We start from the raw sequence: 16,129 nt of genomic DNA, 5'->3' as shown, positions 1-16,129 counted from the left end.
TCTATGGTCTCCCGGATGCCTAAGTTTGGAGTCTCCCTTGCACTTGGACTCTGTCACTGGAGACACAGGAGTTAGACAGGAGACAGAGAGTGGGGAGACAGGAGCAGACATCCGAGGCTCTTTCTTCCCACCCTAGAATTTTATGAGGAACTGTGAAGACCATGAAAGGGTAAATCAGTACAGGCTGCACTCAGATTTCAGGTAAGAAGGTGAGTTGAGAAAGGCGCCTACACCCCAACATCAGTGACTGGCACCACCTGCCCAGGGGGAGCGTGAGGTGGCGTGGCGAGGTCCAGCTGCTCTCTGACCAGCCCGTCTGCCCATGGGTGGTCTTTCCTCTGGACTAGGACTCTGGCTCCTCCCCCACATCCTCACCGCGCCTGACCCTCACCTTTCAGCAAGGCCTGCAGGATGGCCACGTCCACATCCTGCTGGCCATCCTTCCCTTCCCGGAACACAGTGAGCAGCTGCCGCCTCCGGACGATGTCTTGAATCTGCAACAGGCATTTTCCGCATGAGGTTCCCCCAACCTCTTCAAAGAGCACCTGAAGAACCAAGGCCCCGGACACAGAACCGGAGCCCCAGGCAGGAGTCTCTCCTGCCGTGTGGCCAGGACCACCACCTTGCCTCGCCCCCACGCCCAGACGGTGATGAAGATGAAGATGTGTGAGGACCAAACACATGGTGTTTTCGAGTGGCCTTTGGGGTAGAATCTCCAGCTCACTGATCAGTGGTATCTGTTCAACACCCAGCAACGCTTAACTGAAGACCTCCGCCTGGTCCTCTGCCTGGGCCCTGCCTACCTACCTATCAATCACCAATCTATCTATCCTCTATTTCCTGTCCCCTTTCTATCTAGCTGTCACCCATCTCATCTACCTATCGTCTCTCAGCTGCCAGAACTGTGGTGCTGGAGAAGGCTCTTGAGAGTCCCTTGGACTGCAAGGTGATCAAACCAGTCAATCCTAAAGGAAATCAGTCCTTAAAGTTCATTGGAAGGACTGATGTTGAAGCTGAAGCTCCAATACTTTGGCCACCTGATGGGAAGAGCCAACTCATTGGAAAAGACCCTGATGCTGGGAAAGATTGAAGGCAGGAAGAAAAGGGGACGACAGAGGATGAGATGGTTGGATGGTATCACAGACTCAATGGACATGAGTTTGAGCAAACTCCAGGAGATGGTGATGGACAGGGAAGCCTGGAGTGCTGCAGTCCATGGGGTCGCAAAGAGCTGGACATGACTGAGCGACCTAATGACAAGACCTGCCACCAGTCACTGCTCCCTTGAACTTTCACCCTGAGGCACGGGTGGGCCTCAGCTGGTTCCTCACAGCCCAAATCTTCAGACTCCACTCCCAGCTCCCAGGCCACCACGCCCAGCCCCACCTGCTTTCCTGCCCTCCCCCACCCCCTTCCCCTCAGCCTGGACACGGCTCTTGCCTCTGTACCCTCTATAAAGACTTCTCCCACCTAGAGGGCCCCTCATACACCCTGCCTCCACCTCTAAGACCCCAACCTTCCCCATCTCTCAGGATCCAGCTTTCATGTCAACTCCAAAATGCCAAAATGTCTCTCTTCCCAACCCTACCCCATCCTCCAGCCAAAACCTCTCCTGGATTTAACTCTACTCCTGATTCACAGGACGGAGTAGCTACTGAGCTTGTGCGTTGACCAGGCACTAAGTACTTTCCCAGGTGGCCCTGCTCCATCCTCTGAGTCTAAGCCCCAATCACCCCTGATCTGTAGATAAGACAGCAGGACTTCTGAGAGAGGGCCAGCACTCCTGACACCAGCAATGTGGTGCTGGCTGCGGGTCAACAAGAAGACCCCCAGGGCAGATATCCGCATCCTCCCGGGGCTGCACCTGTGTACCCACCATGGGGCAGAGCAGCCCCAAGGCGTGTGGAGTGAATCAGTGATCACAGCTCTGGGGGCCCCCTCCCCACTGAACAGGAGCCACCATCGCGGGCAGCCCCCTGGCTGAAGACTGGCATGTATGAAACACCATTTTCAGGCCTTGACTCAGAATGGATTGATAACACAAGCTCCTTTAAATCTCAGCAGATTAGACCCACTTCTGAGAATCGCCTGAATAATTTACAAGCTAACTGAGGGAAGGCCAAAGGCCTGCCGGCCAATACCCACCAGCTCCATGAAGAGCTGATCTGACGTCCACAGTGAAAACACCCCCCAGAGCCTTAAGAGGTCCGCTGAGGCCACAAGAAGACAGGCGAGAGAGGGTCGCTGTGCTGCCTCTGGAACCTGTCCTGCTCGCCCTGGGCTGCCTGCTGCCGTCCCCCTACCCAGCTCCCATCGGGGGCCCCAACCCTCTGCTTGGTCTTTGGCTGGTCCACAAGGCCTGAAATTGGACGTGGTTAGAACCAAGCTGCTCCACAGACTTGCCCTGAAAGGAGACCGTCAGGCACTTAAACTGTGAGCCTCCAGGAGATTTAACAATCTGGTTTAGCATCTACGGAATATATGACAGACACAGACCCCAACTGCTTTGTCAGCCTCAACTTACTGTTGGGGAAACTGAGGGTCAGAGAGGCCCTGACTGCCTCCATCCCACAAAGAATCCTGCCAGGAAACAGGGGTCAAGGGACCTCAGGACAGGTGAGCCCAGGCCCCAAGGGCTCAGAGCATGGCCGGACTGCAGGGTCAGTAGGACCACTGGGGCTGGGGGGCGGCCGTGGCGGCAGGGCTCTCTACCAGCCAAGGACTTCGTGGGTGTCGAGGGCTCGCCTAGCCACTCTCCTTCCCACCTGCCCCGCCTTTGGAGGCTGGGGCCAGGCCATGTGTCCCTCTGCAGAGCTCAACAGGACCCCCAAAATCTGCACTGGGGATTTGACCAATTCTGAGGCCCATTCCAAATGCCCCAGATGATCCAACTGACTCAAAGGGCGTGAAAGAGAAGCTCCTTCTTTCCAGGACTTGGAGAGACATCCCATGTACACTCCTGCACCACCTCCCCTCCCAGCCCAGTAAGAAGCCTGTCTGTAAGGTCTTCAGAAGAAGAAGCCTTGCAAGGTCTTCACCCGCCTGTACCCGGTGTCATCTCCCACTCTAGCCGTGGAAGAGCAAAGTACTGATGCATTTTACAGCAAAATTACTGAAATGCAGGGCAATCGTGGTCCTGGGCTATAACAGCCATGCTCTCCCCACGGGTCAGGAGAAGGGTCCAAGCCAGACCATTCGGAGTGGGGGTGCCCATGAAGTTCACTGCTCAGGAGTTGAGGGGATGGGCAGAAAGCCATGTACCAGAGACCCCCGCCCACTCCCTCGACCAGAGCAGCCCACTATCATCCAGTTCATATGGTCACGTTCCAGAAAACTCTTTGGAGTCCAGTGGGCTAGCTAGAAAATGTCACACTAGAAAGAGAGAAAGAAAAGAGACAATGAAGACAACAGGCTGATGGTTCAGGTCCCAGCCATCCGGACAGCCCGAGTCTGGTCAACAGTGATGAACCAGAGCTGACTGCTCGGTTCTGGCGCTCGGGCTGGGCTTGCGTAGGGCACTGACAGCAGGGAGCTGTGAAGATAAACAGAAACCTCTACGACCTGTGCTTTTTCCAAGAATCTAAAATGGTCCCATAACAAGGAGAGAGGACAGGCAAGCTCGCAAAGCAAGGCTGAGTCCTCTTTGAATGATCTGTCCCTGGACAGGTAGCCGCAAGGTCAGGTCCCCAGCTCCCTGTGCTTCCACTCATCATCTCCTCCCATGGCAGGGTGGGGGTCCCCTCTTTGGGTGGAACTAGCTCCCTCCCAGGATTCGAGTCTCCAAAACCACTGGCGACGGGATTCCCTCTGGAATGCTGGTCCTAGGACAGGCCGGGCCATGGATGCCTTTATCTGGAGGTGCATGTGAAACCACCCCCAGATCACCACATGGTTCCCAGAGCCACTCAGGCCCCCATCTGATACATCTACATGTCTCCCCACCTTCACAACCCCAGAAGGTGGGCCCTGCTACCCACTGCCATCACTTGCAGCACCCCAGCTGCCTGAATCTGGGCTCCCCACCCCTCTGCCACCCCCAGGGCCTCAGCACCAGCTTCACGCCCACCCAGTGCACAGGGTCTTCCCTCCAGGATGGCCGTGGCTCGTGCCCTGTGTTACCTGCCCGCCTGGAGTCCTGCAGGTGGAGGCCCAGCACATCCTCCCTTGCAGGGCAGCGTGCTGCCTCAGCCAACAGCTCCCCGCCTGCCTGGCTCACAGCCCCCACCCCTGCAGATGGCTCCCGTGCCCAGCCCAGGTCAGCCAGGGCCTCTGAGTCTCGGTTATGCGTGTCCTGGTCCCGCTGGCCAGGCTGACAGCGTCTAACCTATGGCTGCAGGTTCACACCTGGTAACTGACACACTCATCAGCCTCACCTTTTTGGTCCACTCCACGATCTTACTTTCAGTGAAGGTCTCAAACATCCCCTGGAAGAACATGCTCAGCTTCTGCTGAATCAGGGAGATCGTGATCTCAGAGATGGGCAGGCCGGCTACCTGTGCGATGACGTCAGCCACGCGGCCCGAGCCCTCCACAACCACGCAGGGGGTGCCGTTGGTGATAGCATTGTAGATGGTCTGCAAAACAGGGGCCAGTATGAGCCCACCCACACCCACTCCTCCTAAAACGGAGGGTTCTCCGAGAGCCCTGCTGTCTGGCTACTGAAGGTTTGTTCTTGTTGTTTAGTCACTCAGTCGTGGTCGGTTCTTTGTGACCCCATGGACTATAGCCTGCCAGGCTCCTCTGTCCATGGGATTCTCCAGGCAAGAATACTGAAGTGGGTTGCCATTTCCTTCTCTAGGGGATCTGACCCAGGGATCGGACCTGCGTCTCCTGCATTGGCAGGGGGACTCTTTACCACTGAGCCGCCAGGAAAGCCCTGCTGGGAAGTTTACTGAAGACATTTACTTGGTGCGCTCCTCTGCTCAGAGGGGAGGGCGCTGACCCTGATATACATGGGGTACACACCCGACATGCCACCTCTCTCAGGCCTGTCACTTGACACCACTGTCATGAAAGATTGGGACGTTTCCACCCCCTAACGTGTGGACATGAGAGCCGTCCCCAGAAAGAAGGGGGCACTGCCTGGGCCAGAGTTCCACACCCTCCTTGAGACCCAGGGTCAGACAAGGACATGAAGGGAGACCCCCAGAGACCAGGGTGAGAGCACCGTGAGGAATGGGCACCACCACAGCAGGAAGGATGACCTGCTCTGAGCACTGCTGCGGGAGAGTCTGGGAGGTAGTGGGGGGGATCAGACACATCCTGCCCCCCGAGGCACCCCAGGACCTATGCTGACCCCCTGAGTTTACTAAACATAAACAGAACATCATTCTCTGCCCCAATTCAAGATGTGGGCAGGGCCAGGCTCCCTCCAGTGGCTAGAAGCTGAACTCCCTGCCTCCTCCAACTCCGGTGGATGCCACTTTCTTGGCTTGTGCCCACATCGCTGCAGTCTCTGCTCTTGGTCACGTGACCTCCTCCTTGTCTAGGGACACTTGTCATGGCATTTAGGACCCACCTGGATGGTCCGTGCTAAGATCCTTAGCTTCATCACATAAGCAAAGACGGTGTTTCCAGATGACAAAGCATTCACAGCCTCCAGGTTTTAGGACCTGATATCTTGGCGGGGAGTATCACTTATCCCGCCTGCTAGAGCACCCATTCCTGGTATGAAAGATGTAGAGCTGTCTGTCTGTCCTGCCCACCTCTCTCCATCCCCAGGGTGGCTTCCCTGCCGAGTACATCATGGATGAGGGAGGCCAAGGGCACCTGACCTGCCTGGACAGCAACCACTCCCACTTCATCCTTGTGGATGACAAGGCCACGGCCGCCGTCATGTGGCCAAGAGCAGAGACTGGAGTGATGTGGGCACAAGCCAAGAAAGTGGCATCCACCAGAGCTGGAGGAGGCAGGGAGTTCAGCTTCTCCAGGGCAATCCTGCAATTGCAATCATCCTACAATCCTATGGCAGAGGTCAGTTTGGCCCGAGTTCCATGAGGCAGGCACACTCCCTGCTGGACATCGGTTCTGCATGAAGCTCCGTGGCCGTGTGTCAGAACCTGCTTTACACTCAGCTGCTGAGTGTAAAGGGGCTGGGGGTGGGGGTTGCTGAGGGCTGTACTTTGAGGACCTCTCCTGGGAGCCTGAGTGCAGAGCTATAGAAGTCCCCCACAGGCTATCCAGGGGTCCTACAGGTGAGGGCTGCAGTCCCTCTGGAACCCCTCTTTGCTCTGTGCTGGTCAAGCCCCAGGACTGACCCTCCCATGGCAGGGCCTCTCAGGAGGCTCCAGCCCACCCACCCAGAGAGACTGCGCATGGTGAACGCACTTCCCTCTGTCAGTGGACAGGCTCTCTGCCCCCTCTTGCTGACAGCCTCCCTGGGAGGCAGGCCACAGCACTCTGGGCAGTTACTCACCCACCACAGAACTTGACCCAAGACACCCATCCCCAAAAGGACTCACGTTCAGTGTGCCGGGGCCCCCTTCCAGCACCACGCAGACAATCGGGATCTTGATAGCCACGCCTAGGATGAAGCAGGGAGCATAGTTCAGGACCATGGGCTCCGAGCATCCCCTGGGGCCTTCCCCGCTCCTGCCAGCTGCTGCAGCCTAACAACACTCTGGGAACCCCAATATGCAGTGGAACTTGAAAACCTCAGCTCAAAGGTGTCTAACCAACCAGCAAAACATGTGCAGAACCCTGTGTATTTGACCTCCCAGCGCGCTAGGATCCATCCCACCCCAGCCACAGAGGAAATGAGATCAAAGCCTGAGCTCTGACTCCTTTACACTCTGGTTTCCGGACTGAGGTGTGTGTGTAGTGAAGGGACCACAGGGTGCTCTGTGTCCTGAGTGCCTGCCTAGCCTTTCCTTATGTTAAAGGGGCGTGAGAAGATGACCCCCTGACCAAGTATACAGATGTCCAGGTGTGTTCTGATGGCCGCCCCAGCACCCCACCCACCAAATGTCCTGGCTACGGCCAGCTGAGCCCCAGACCCCTGGACCAGCCTGCTCCCGTCTCCTCCAAGTGCCCTAGAAAGTGGGCCCCGCTCACCTCCCCTCTCCTTGGTCTGCTGCGATATGAACTTCTCCAGCTTTGTCCTCAGGGGAATCTCGACCCCATAGCGGCCGTGGGTCCCATCGTCCACAAGAATGAAATGGGAGTGGTTGCTGTCCAGGCAGGTCAGGTGCCCTTGGCCTCCCTCATCCATGATGTACTCGGCAGGGAAGCCGCCCTGGGGATGGAGAGAGGTGGGCAGGACAGACAGACAGCTCTACATCTTTCACGCCAGGAATGGGTGCTCTAGCAGGCGGGATAAGTGATACACCCCGCCAAGGTATCAGGTCCTAAAACCTGGAGGCTGTGAATGCTCTGTCATCTGGAAACATGGTCTTTGGTCACGTGATGAAGCTAAGGATCTTAGCACGGACCATCCAGGTGGGTCCTAAATGCCATGACAAGTGTCCCTAGACGAGGAGGAGGTCACGTGACCAAGAGCAGAGACTGCAGCGATGTGGGCACACGCCAAGAAAGTGGCATCCAGCAGAGCTGGAGGAGGCAGGGAGTTCAGCTTCTAGCCACTGGAGGGAGCCCGGCCCTGCCCACGTCTCAATTCTGGCCAAGTGGTACTGGCCTCAGTCTTCTGTGTTCAGAAATGCGAGAGAATACACTCAGTTGCTTTAAGCCATCAGTTCTGTGGTCACTTGGGACACAGGTCCAGGAGAGCTGGCTATGGACCCGTGCACACGGCCCCTGGATGCCACAGAGGAGGGCAGGTGGTGCCGCTGGAAGTCCTCTGAGCTCAAGATGGGGAGAAAAGTGAAGCGTGATGTTGAAAGTCAGCCAGTATCTCTCGGCCTCAAATTTCCACTCTGTAACGACGTTCAAGACAGAGCCCATCCGGCCCACTAAGCACATCTGTGACGTGGACACGGAAGGACAGCAGCCGAGGGGCCTGGTGATCAGCATCTGTGACTGACATGAGGAGTCATTTTGCAGAGGACGTGCTCCCCAGGAAGTGGATGCACAGCTCCCCCGCCCCAGGAAGGCCAGAGCCTCGCTCATCAGTCAAACCTCGTGGGACAGTTGTCATCACACCTCCTCGGTGTGTCAAGGAGAATTTTATTTTGGGGCCAGTGTTTCCCTCCAAACTTCCGTGTGCTCATTATGCCAAATCTGCTGTGTCCTCAAAAAATCTTACTGGATGAACCAGTTCTCTTTTCCAATTCATATCCTCACATTTAAGCAATTGTTTCTCAGGCCTGCACCCAGGTGAATGGACGCAGGAAGGCTTTGTCTTCAAGCTCAGAAGAGAAGCTCACGGGAGGGGAAACAGGGAACTATTGAGCCCTGGGCTAAAAGGCCAGGCTCTGGGATCTGAAAACCCAGATGCTGGTAGGCTGTATGCTCCCAGCCATGCTACACCTTTGCAAAGTCCATTTCTCATCAGAGTGGTGTTAGGAGGGCCCCCAGACCAGCGGCAGCTCTGGCAGCTCTTACGTGGACCCATCCTATGATCTTGAGGGAGGAAACCAGAGTCCAGGCAAGGTGCTTACTCTCCTGGGGTCACCAGGGTCTGGGGGGTTGGGGGGGATTTGAGCCTGGGTCTCCCACGTCCCTATCCAGCCACTTCCCGTGACACTGCACTTACCCTGGGTGTCCAAGGGGTGGCCCGTTCACTGACCGCTGGCTAAGATCCTACCCCACCACCTCCCTGCTGTGCTCCGACCCGCCCAGAAGCAGTCTCCAGCTCACCGTGGGGTGGATCAGGCTCTCCCGGTTGTGCAGGGCGCCCCACGTGGCGATCCCGATGGTGACCACTTCCCCTTCGCAGAAGCTGCCACTCAGGCTGAAGTTCCGCACCGCCTCGCCCACCTGCTTCATTACGCCAGTGTGGGACCCCCCGGTGATGACCCAGGCCCCTGGGGAGGAGCAGAGGGACACCTGGTGCCCTGCAGACTCTGCTCCAAGGCTTTCAAACTCATTGTCAGGTGTGAGCCCCACCACGATCAGGTTTTCCTGTGGCAGTCAGGACCCGTGATGTTCCACGATGCTCGGTCAGGTGGGGGCAGGAAGGCGACCCCGTCTCTGACTGTAGGCCCTGCCCTCTCCCCCACCTCCCTGTTGCCTCCCTCTGTCCTGCTCTCAGGAACATGGCATCTCAGAACTTTCTCTAAATGCTTCTGTTTCGAAGCATCATCAGTGGGGAGCCAACCAGAGCTGGGTCTACACCATGAGCAAGCCAGGTACAGCAGTAGGAAGTGGGTGAATCTGATCAGACACTCCCCACCTGGCCCGGGCCTGGGCCCAACTCGATGATCCACAAGGGCTGGCCAGTCCAAGGCCCTGACTCTGCCTTCCAGGGGTCCTCTCACCCACCCAGCACTCCCAGGCCTGAGCACCACCCATGGTCTGGGCCTCAGTCCCTCTGTCCCTGCTCTACCTGAGGTCTGGGCCACCTTGAGGAGCCCTCTTCGGAAAATGCTCTTCAGCCTGGGCTTCATCTTGAAGTCCTTGGCCCCGCCGGTCACGGAGATGAGCAGGTTGGGGGCATCCAGGCCCCACTGCTGGGTCATGAGCTGGTAAATCAGGCTGGAGGGAGTGTCCTGGGAGAGGCGGACATACTGCAGGGAGGTCAGAAGACCCTGGGGGTCAGTGGGTGGCCAACCGAGGCCCCAGAACCTGGCCACCCTGCCCCAGCCATGCCTGACAGCCCCAGGCAGGCAGGTGGACAGACGCTCACACTGGGTCCAGACGAAGCAAGAGTGGCTGCCCCCAAGCAGGTCGCCAATTGAGAGAAAGGGGAGGCAAGGGCTGAGAAGAGAGGCCAACCGGGGGGAGGGAGGGGAGCAGCCCTGGGGTCTCTCTGTTGACGGTGCCCCAGCCTGAGCCCCACGGCCTGACTCCAGTCTCCCCACAAGGCAACGTGGTGATGCATCAACAGCAGCTCATGGAGGGGCGGGGCTTGGAGGTGGTGCTGAGGAAGGCAGCTCTGGGGCCAAGTTCACCTGTACAACATGCTGTTTAGCCTCTTTGGCCACGTGGGCAGCGACTCTAAGAAATCGAGGAGGAGGATCACACCTAGCCAATAAGAGGCTGGGGTCCCAGAACTGCAGCACAGAAACAAGTGACCCCACCAGACCCCTCAGGGCAGAGCTACCCACGAGCTGTCATAGAACCCTCCAGAAGGTGGGTTAAAGCCAGGGGACTGGGACTCTGATTCAGCAGGGCAGGGGTGGGGCCCTAGTCTGCTTGGCAACACTGCTGGCCCAGTGACCACCCTGAGATTCGCAGCACCAGAGGGAGACGCAGGCCAGGCCTTGGCCCCCTGCTGTTCCCATCCGCACCCCTGTGCCCCCGGGCAGGCCTGGGGCCCTAACCCACCCTGCTCCACCACCTGCAGGGCTCTCAGCTCTACTACTGGCTCTCCTTGCCAGCCCCAAGGCCTCCCCACTGCCCATCACCCCCGCCTGCGTGCCGTGTGCTCTCCTGCTCCCTCCTGGCAGTGACAAAAGCCATTCAGGCCACCCCCTGAACTTGCCATTGTGCCCCGCCCACACCTCTCCTGGAGCCCTGGCAACAAATCCCCTGAGGGCACCATGTAGCTCTATTTGCCATGCAGAGCCCTCCACCCCACCCCCAGCACTGGGCAGGTGGGTTCTGCAGCCTCTCACTCCCTCCCTAAGGAGGTCCGGCCACTGCAGTCACCTAGGGTGGGCTCTGGTCCATCGTAAGAACAATGGAGTCATGGAAACCAACCTTTCCCACTTTCTGGCCCAAGCCCGTGAAGACGATGTCACCGAAGGCGTCTGTTGGCATCTCTCTGACATGCTTTTTTGGGTCCCATTCCTGGCCCTGGAAGGTGTGGGACCCCGTGGCCTCCTCCAGGTGCTGCTCACGTGGGTAGCCGCACTCACACACCACCTTCCTGCAAAGGCAGCGGGATCACCAGGGGCCACTGATGCCTGCTCCTCTCCTCAGCAGGGATAAAGGAGGCCCAGTGGAGTCATGACTGGCACCCCAGCCACAGAGTCAGTGGAGACACATAATTGTCAAACATCTAAAATCTAACGACAAAAGTCTTGAAGGTCAGAAATGATACTTTACCTGTTGGAGGAAAATAATTGCACAATTGATTTTGAATCAGAAGTCAGAAATTAGTGCCAGGAAGAATCCACACAACATTTTTCTAAAGATGAAAACTACCAACCCAGAATTCTGCATCCAGCAAAAATATCATTCCACGTGAAAGGGACATCAAGACACTCTCAGATGAAAGAAAACCAGGGAACTGGTCAACAAACAAACTTCCCCAAAGAAGATGGCTAGAGGAAGTTCTCCAAACAGAAAGGAAATGATAAAAGGAGGAATTCTGGAATATTAGCATGTTGTCAAGCAGGGGATTTGTTTAGACACCAATGCCTACGGCCGGCTATTTGTTCTGTAAGTGAATACTGAGACATCTTTAGTCAATAGTGTTCAGGTGAGGAAAGATGTGTTAAGATGTATTGCTCTGTCTCTGGTCAATAACTTGTTGAAAACAAAGAAAGAAGAATGGAAAGAGTAAAACTACGGGTACCTGAATAAACACATTTTCCTCCTCTTGAATTTTCTGAAGTATATTTGACGGTTGAAGCAAAATTGCACCATGACCTAATATGTATGTGGAGGAAATTTTGTAACAGTTATAATATAAATGGGGAAGGGCAAAGAGGTGTAAAAGTGGGAATGTTTCTACATTTCCCACAAACTGGTGAATGTCAACACCAGGAGACTAGGATGAGTTCCCAATACACATGGATATCAGTAATATGTGATAAGTTAAATATATATAACGTAGTACCTGGAACAGCCACTAAAAAGCTATAAAAGAGATATAGGCAAAAATAGCATAGATAAACCAATTGGAACTCTAAGAAAAGTTCAAGTAACCCACAGAAAGGCAGGAAAAGAAAAATAGAGAAATATAACAAACAAAAAAATACAATGGCAAACTTAAGTCCTCATTATCAATGAAAGTGAAAGTGTTGGTCACTCAGTTCTGTCTAACTCTTTGCACCCTCATGGACTATAACCCACGAGGCTCCTCTGTCCATTCTCCAAGCAAGAATACTGGAGTGAGTTGTCATTTCCTCCTCCAGGGGATCTTCCTGACCCAGAGATCAAACCCATGTCTCCTGTGTCTCGTGCATTGCAGGGAGATTCTTTACCACTGAGCCACCAGGGAAGCCCCAGAGATTGGCAAAGTGGATAAAACATACTAAGATCCAATTATTTGTCATCTACCGAAACCTCACTACAAATACTATGATCTAGGCTGGTTGGCTCCTCTGCAGCAAACAGGAGCCTAGGATCAACACACACAGCTCGAACGGATCACAGAGGCATTCCACTGGGTGACAAAAGCCAGCCTTGACACACCACCTTGTGAAGGATTCCTCTTGTGTGACATTCAGCACCCAAAACAACTGTAGGAATGAAGAGCAGACGAGTGATTGCCAGGTGTTATGGATGGTGGGGTAGAAGAAGTAACCACTGGTGGGACCGAGGGGTCCATCTGCAGTATCTTCACAATTTCTTATAAATCTATAGTTATTTCAAAATAAAAAGGTCAGAAAAGCACACGGTGTAGGCTCAAAGCAGAAACACCTAGAGCCGGGGCTAGAGGGAGGCACGTGGCCCCCCAGAGAGAACACCCGTCATCTCTTTTCAGCTGCCACCTCCTCCCTTCCTCCTTTGTCTTGGTGGGTTGAAATCATTTTACTCCTTTAACGCCGTTCATGGGAGGAGAGAGAGGAGACAGCAACTATGCTCTTCACAGCTTGTTAAATTGGAAATCTACACATTTTTTTAGAGTGCTACTTTAGCTAGTAACAGGTGACCTAGAAGACAAGATACAGACAAGAGCAAATCAAACAATCTGACAGCAGGTGAGACGTGAGCCCAGCGACCCCAGGGGAAACCACGACGGGACCTAGAGAGAGAAAACGGGCTTCCCTGCAGCTTGTGCAGTGTGGCCTCAGGGGCTCCGACTCTCAACTTCTCAACCATCAAACGGGAGAAAAAAATACATTCTCTGACCCCTGACCTGCAGAATTTGTGAGGGCCAAATAAGGTTCTAGATGAAAGCTAACATATAAAATTTGTGCAGGTTAACTAACCGTGCAGAAAACCGAGGCTGCAGAAAATCAAGAGGCCAAGGCCCACCCTGTGCTCTGTCTCCTGGTCTCCTGGGTTCAGTACCCCTGTCCCACTGCTCCGGCCGGGGCCTCCTCAGGCCCAGGAGCACTGGCCCAGCCGTTAGGAACTCCGAGCCCACCTTCTTCTATGACTCCTTGTGTGCAGGCATGCTAAATTGCTTCAGTTGTGTCCAGTTCCTTACGACCTTACAGACCATAGCCCGCCAGGTTCCTCTGCCCATGGAATTCTCCAGGCAAGAGTACTGGAGTGGGTTGCCATACCCTCCTCCGGGGGATCTTTCCGACGCAGGGATCGAAATTGCATCTCTTCTGTCTCCTGCATTGGCAAATTGGTTGTTTACCACTACCGCCACCTGGGAAGCTCTCATGACCCCTTAGGGGACTCAGATCACTTCTAGACCTGTAGGGCTCCCCTGAGCACCACCCGTGAGCACCTCCATTCAGGTAGGAGGAAGCTGGGTCCAAGGTGGGGAAGGGGGCCGCCAGGACAAGGACTCCGTCTTGTGTCCTTGCCCAAGGCCACCCCAAACTTTCTCATAAGTTGTAACAGCCCAGAATAGCCCACACCCTCCCCTCCTCTCTTTCAACCATCCCCCAACGAGATTAGGTCTTCAATCAACAGAGTGTTCCCAAGCCTGACCCAGAGCAGGAAACCACAGACTGTGACCCAGAAGCTGAATAATCAGAGAATTTTCATAGCACTCTTGGCCCATGTGGGTAAGTGGGGCTCCACCCCCTTTCCCCTCCCCTCACCAGCACCTCGGGACATATGAGGAAGAAGCTGCCATGAGGAGTTACACACACTCAAGTAACAGCCCGCCCCACCCACCGCCCACCCCAACACAGCCCCCATGGCTGCTCCTCGCATGGGTCCAGGTACCAAGAAAGGTGTTTCAGAAGTTTCAGAGCCAAACATATCCTGAGCGCCATTCCTTCAAAGAGGGACAGAAACACTGAACAGGAAGGAGCCCCATTTCTGTCTCAGATACAAACTGTACCCCAACCCTCACTGACCCCTGTGGATGTTTCTCTGCTATTTGTTCAGAATTCAGAGGACAGGAGGGGCTGAGGTTGCACAGATGGCACCCCTTGAACCTCTACCGACCAGACCCGGGCTCCGCAATAACCTTCTTCAAAGGGTTTTGGAGCCAATGACTCCTGCAAGGAAACCTGGGCCTACTGTTGTAAGCTTGCTTTAAAAACTAAAATCACAGACCTCAGTGCAAAGCCCTCTGCACATGGTCAGAGCAACTGGCCTAAACTTGAACTCTGATCACTACTGAATACAACCTTGAGGCCATCAGCTGGATCCTGATGGCAAACTTCTCTGATGCGGGGGTCCCCCATGGCCTCTGAGGAGGAAGGGGGGCCATTGTCTGAAGAGGAGCCAAGCTGGAGTGTGAACCCCCAAATGGGGCACTTTTTGTGACAACATCCTGGGCACGTCCCAGGAGGAACAGCATCATGGTGGATGATCATGCACCTCTGGCTCCAGATTATCATCCTCTTCCATCATCCAGACACGGCATGCCCCTCCCCTCTGTATTGTTCACAGTCTGAGCTGGACGATGGCTATCTGTCTAGTGGGGAAGTCATAAAGTGACTCAGCCACGGTGAGAGCTCAGAACTCATCTGAGAAAACCACAAAGCTACATAATAGCAGTGCAGCAGAAAAGACAAATACAGAGTGCGGTGGAGGGACGGGTTACATCCTGAGTGTGGTCAAGGAGGGCCCCATGGTGGAGGCGGCATCACCAGGTGACAAAGGAGCGGAAGTAAGAAACAGTGAGGCCTGTTTGCTGCAGAGTGAGGACTAGGGTATATCTGGAGGGGAATGTTCCGAGCACCCCAGGCTGGTATATACACTGGAACTGTCCCCTGCTGAGGCTCTGTCAGCCCTGCCCTGGTCAGCTACTCCATGTGGAAACAGGGAAATAAATGTGTTAGTCAGTCAGTCATGTCTGACTCTGTGACCCCATGGACTATAACCCACCAGGCTCCTCTGTCCATGGAATTCTCCAGGCCAGAATACTGGAGTGGGTTGCCACTCCCTTCTCCAGGGGATCTTCCCAACCCAGGGATCAAACCCGGTCTCCTGCATTGCAGGCAGATTCTGTTCTGTCTGAACCACCAGTGGGAACAGAACAAGCCACTCACCCAGCATCAGACAGTTTGGAGCTTTCCACAAAGTATATGCATTCTTTCTTCTTGATGTTGTCAGAAATCCATGAACTCAGGTCTCCTTGCTGAGGGTAAAAAGGTCACTGAGAGATTCTCAGGCAGTTAGATCAGTGCCGTTCCAAAAACCACACCCCACACCCCATTCAGGCCCACCCGTGAGCCCTGACACCCTTCAGGGTCTTCCTTCAGAGACAGGACACCGAGGCCTCCCCCACCACCTGCCGGAGACCCTCAGATGCAGACCCCAGAGGGAGGAGGGAACCTGGGGAACCGCTCCTCCCGGGCCCCTGGGATTCCACAGCCCTTTACAGTTTGTAGGTCAGCGCTGCCTTCCTCGGGAACAACAGTGTGATGCAAAGGTGACCATGAGTATCAGGACACCCGCCCACATCTGTGGGACCAGGCTAAAACGTGAGACACCATCTTCACACCCAACCAGTGGTGTATGACATTCAAATGTCCCCAACACAAGCCTGCCTGGGGCTTTCCGTGCAGCCAACCCAGGCTTCAGCTGGTGCCTGGGCCTTCCTTGTTGGGTAAAGGAGGCAAAGTCATTGCACAATGAGGCAGGTGGGTGTGGGGCTTACCCAGCACTTTCCCAATTGGAACCAGGACAGGAACCAACCCAGGGGCACGGACCCGGGCCCCCAGTGCTCTCTCCAGGTCCCCTCTGCTGGGTTGTGGTCCCCAGCAAAACTAGGTGGTCACTGTGCCCCACCAGGGCCCTGGCGGACCCAGTGACCCCAGCT

The 16,129-nt window shown here is 55.3% G+C and overlaps 1 protein-coding gene across 10 annotated transcripts in view; it reads right to left on the bottom strand.

Moving 5' to 3' along the window:
• TRPM2 (transient receptor potential cation channel subfamily M member 2) overlaps window positions 1–16,129 on the bottom strand; it is a 50,496-nt gene that overhangs the window by 25,700 nt on the left and 8,667 nt on the right. For 6 of the 10 annotated variants that reach the window (XM_024996726.2, XM_024996733.2, XM_024996729.2 and 3 more), the window contains 8 exons: window positions 15,357–15,445; window positions 10,759–10,927; window positions 9,443–9,623; window positions 8,755–8,921; window positions 7,054–7,234; window positions 6,462–6,523; window positions 4,374–4,574; window positions 392–494 (listed from right to left, as the gene is read on the bottom strand). In XM_024996726.2, coding sequence (XP_024852494.1) covers window positions 392–494; window positions 4,374–4,574; window positions 6,462–6,523; window positions 7,054–7,234; window positions 8,755–8,921; window positions 9,443–9,623; window positions 10,759–10,927; window positions 15,357–15,445 — 1,153 coding nt within the window. Of the gene's footprint in view, window positions 1–391; window positions 495–4,373; window positions 4,575–6,461; window positions 6,524–7,053; window positions 7,235–8,754; window positions 8,922–9,442; window positions 9,624–10,758; window positions 13,516–15,356; window positions 16,128–16,129 lie in introns of those variants that run through there. The other 4 variants (XM_024996742.2, XM_059889456.1, XM_059889464.1 and 1 more) reach the window with 4 other exon arrangements.

This window comes from Bos taurus, chromosome 1 (genome assembly GCF_002263795.3).
Source record: "Bos taurus isolate L1 Dominette 01449 registration number 42190680 breed Hereford chromosome 1, ARS-UCD2.0, whole genome shotgun sequence".
NCBI classification, from domain to species: domain Eukaryota; kingdom Metazoa; phylum Chordata; class Mammalia; order Artiodactyla; family Bovidae; genus Bos; species Bos taurus.
This window is presented reverse-complemented; position numbering and strand designations above follow the sequence as displayed.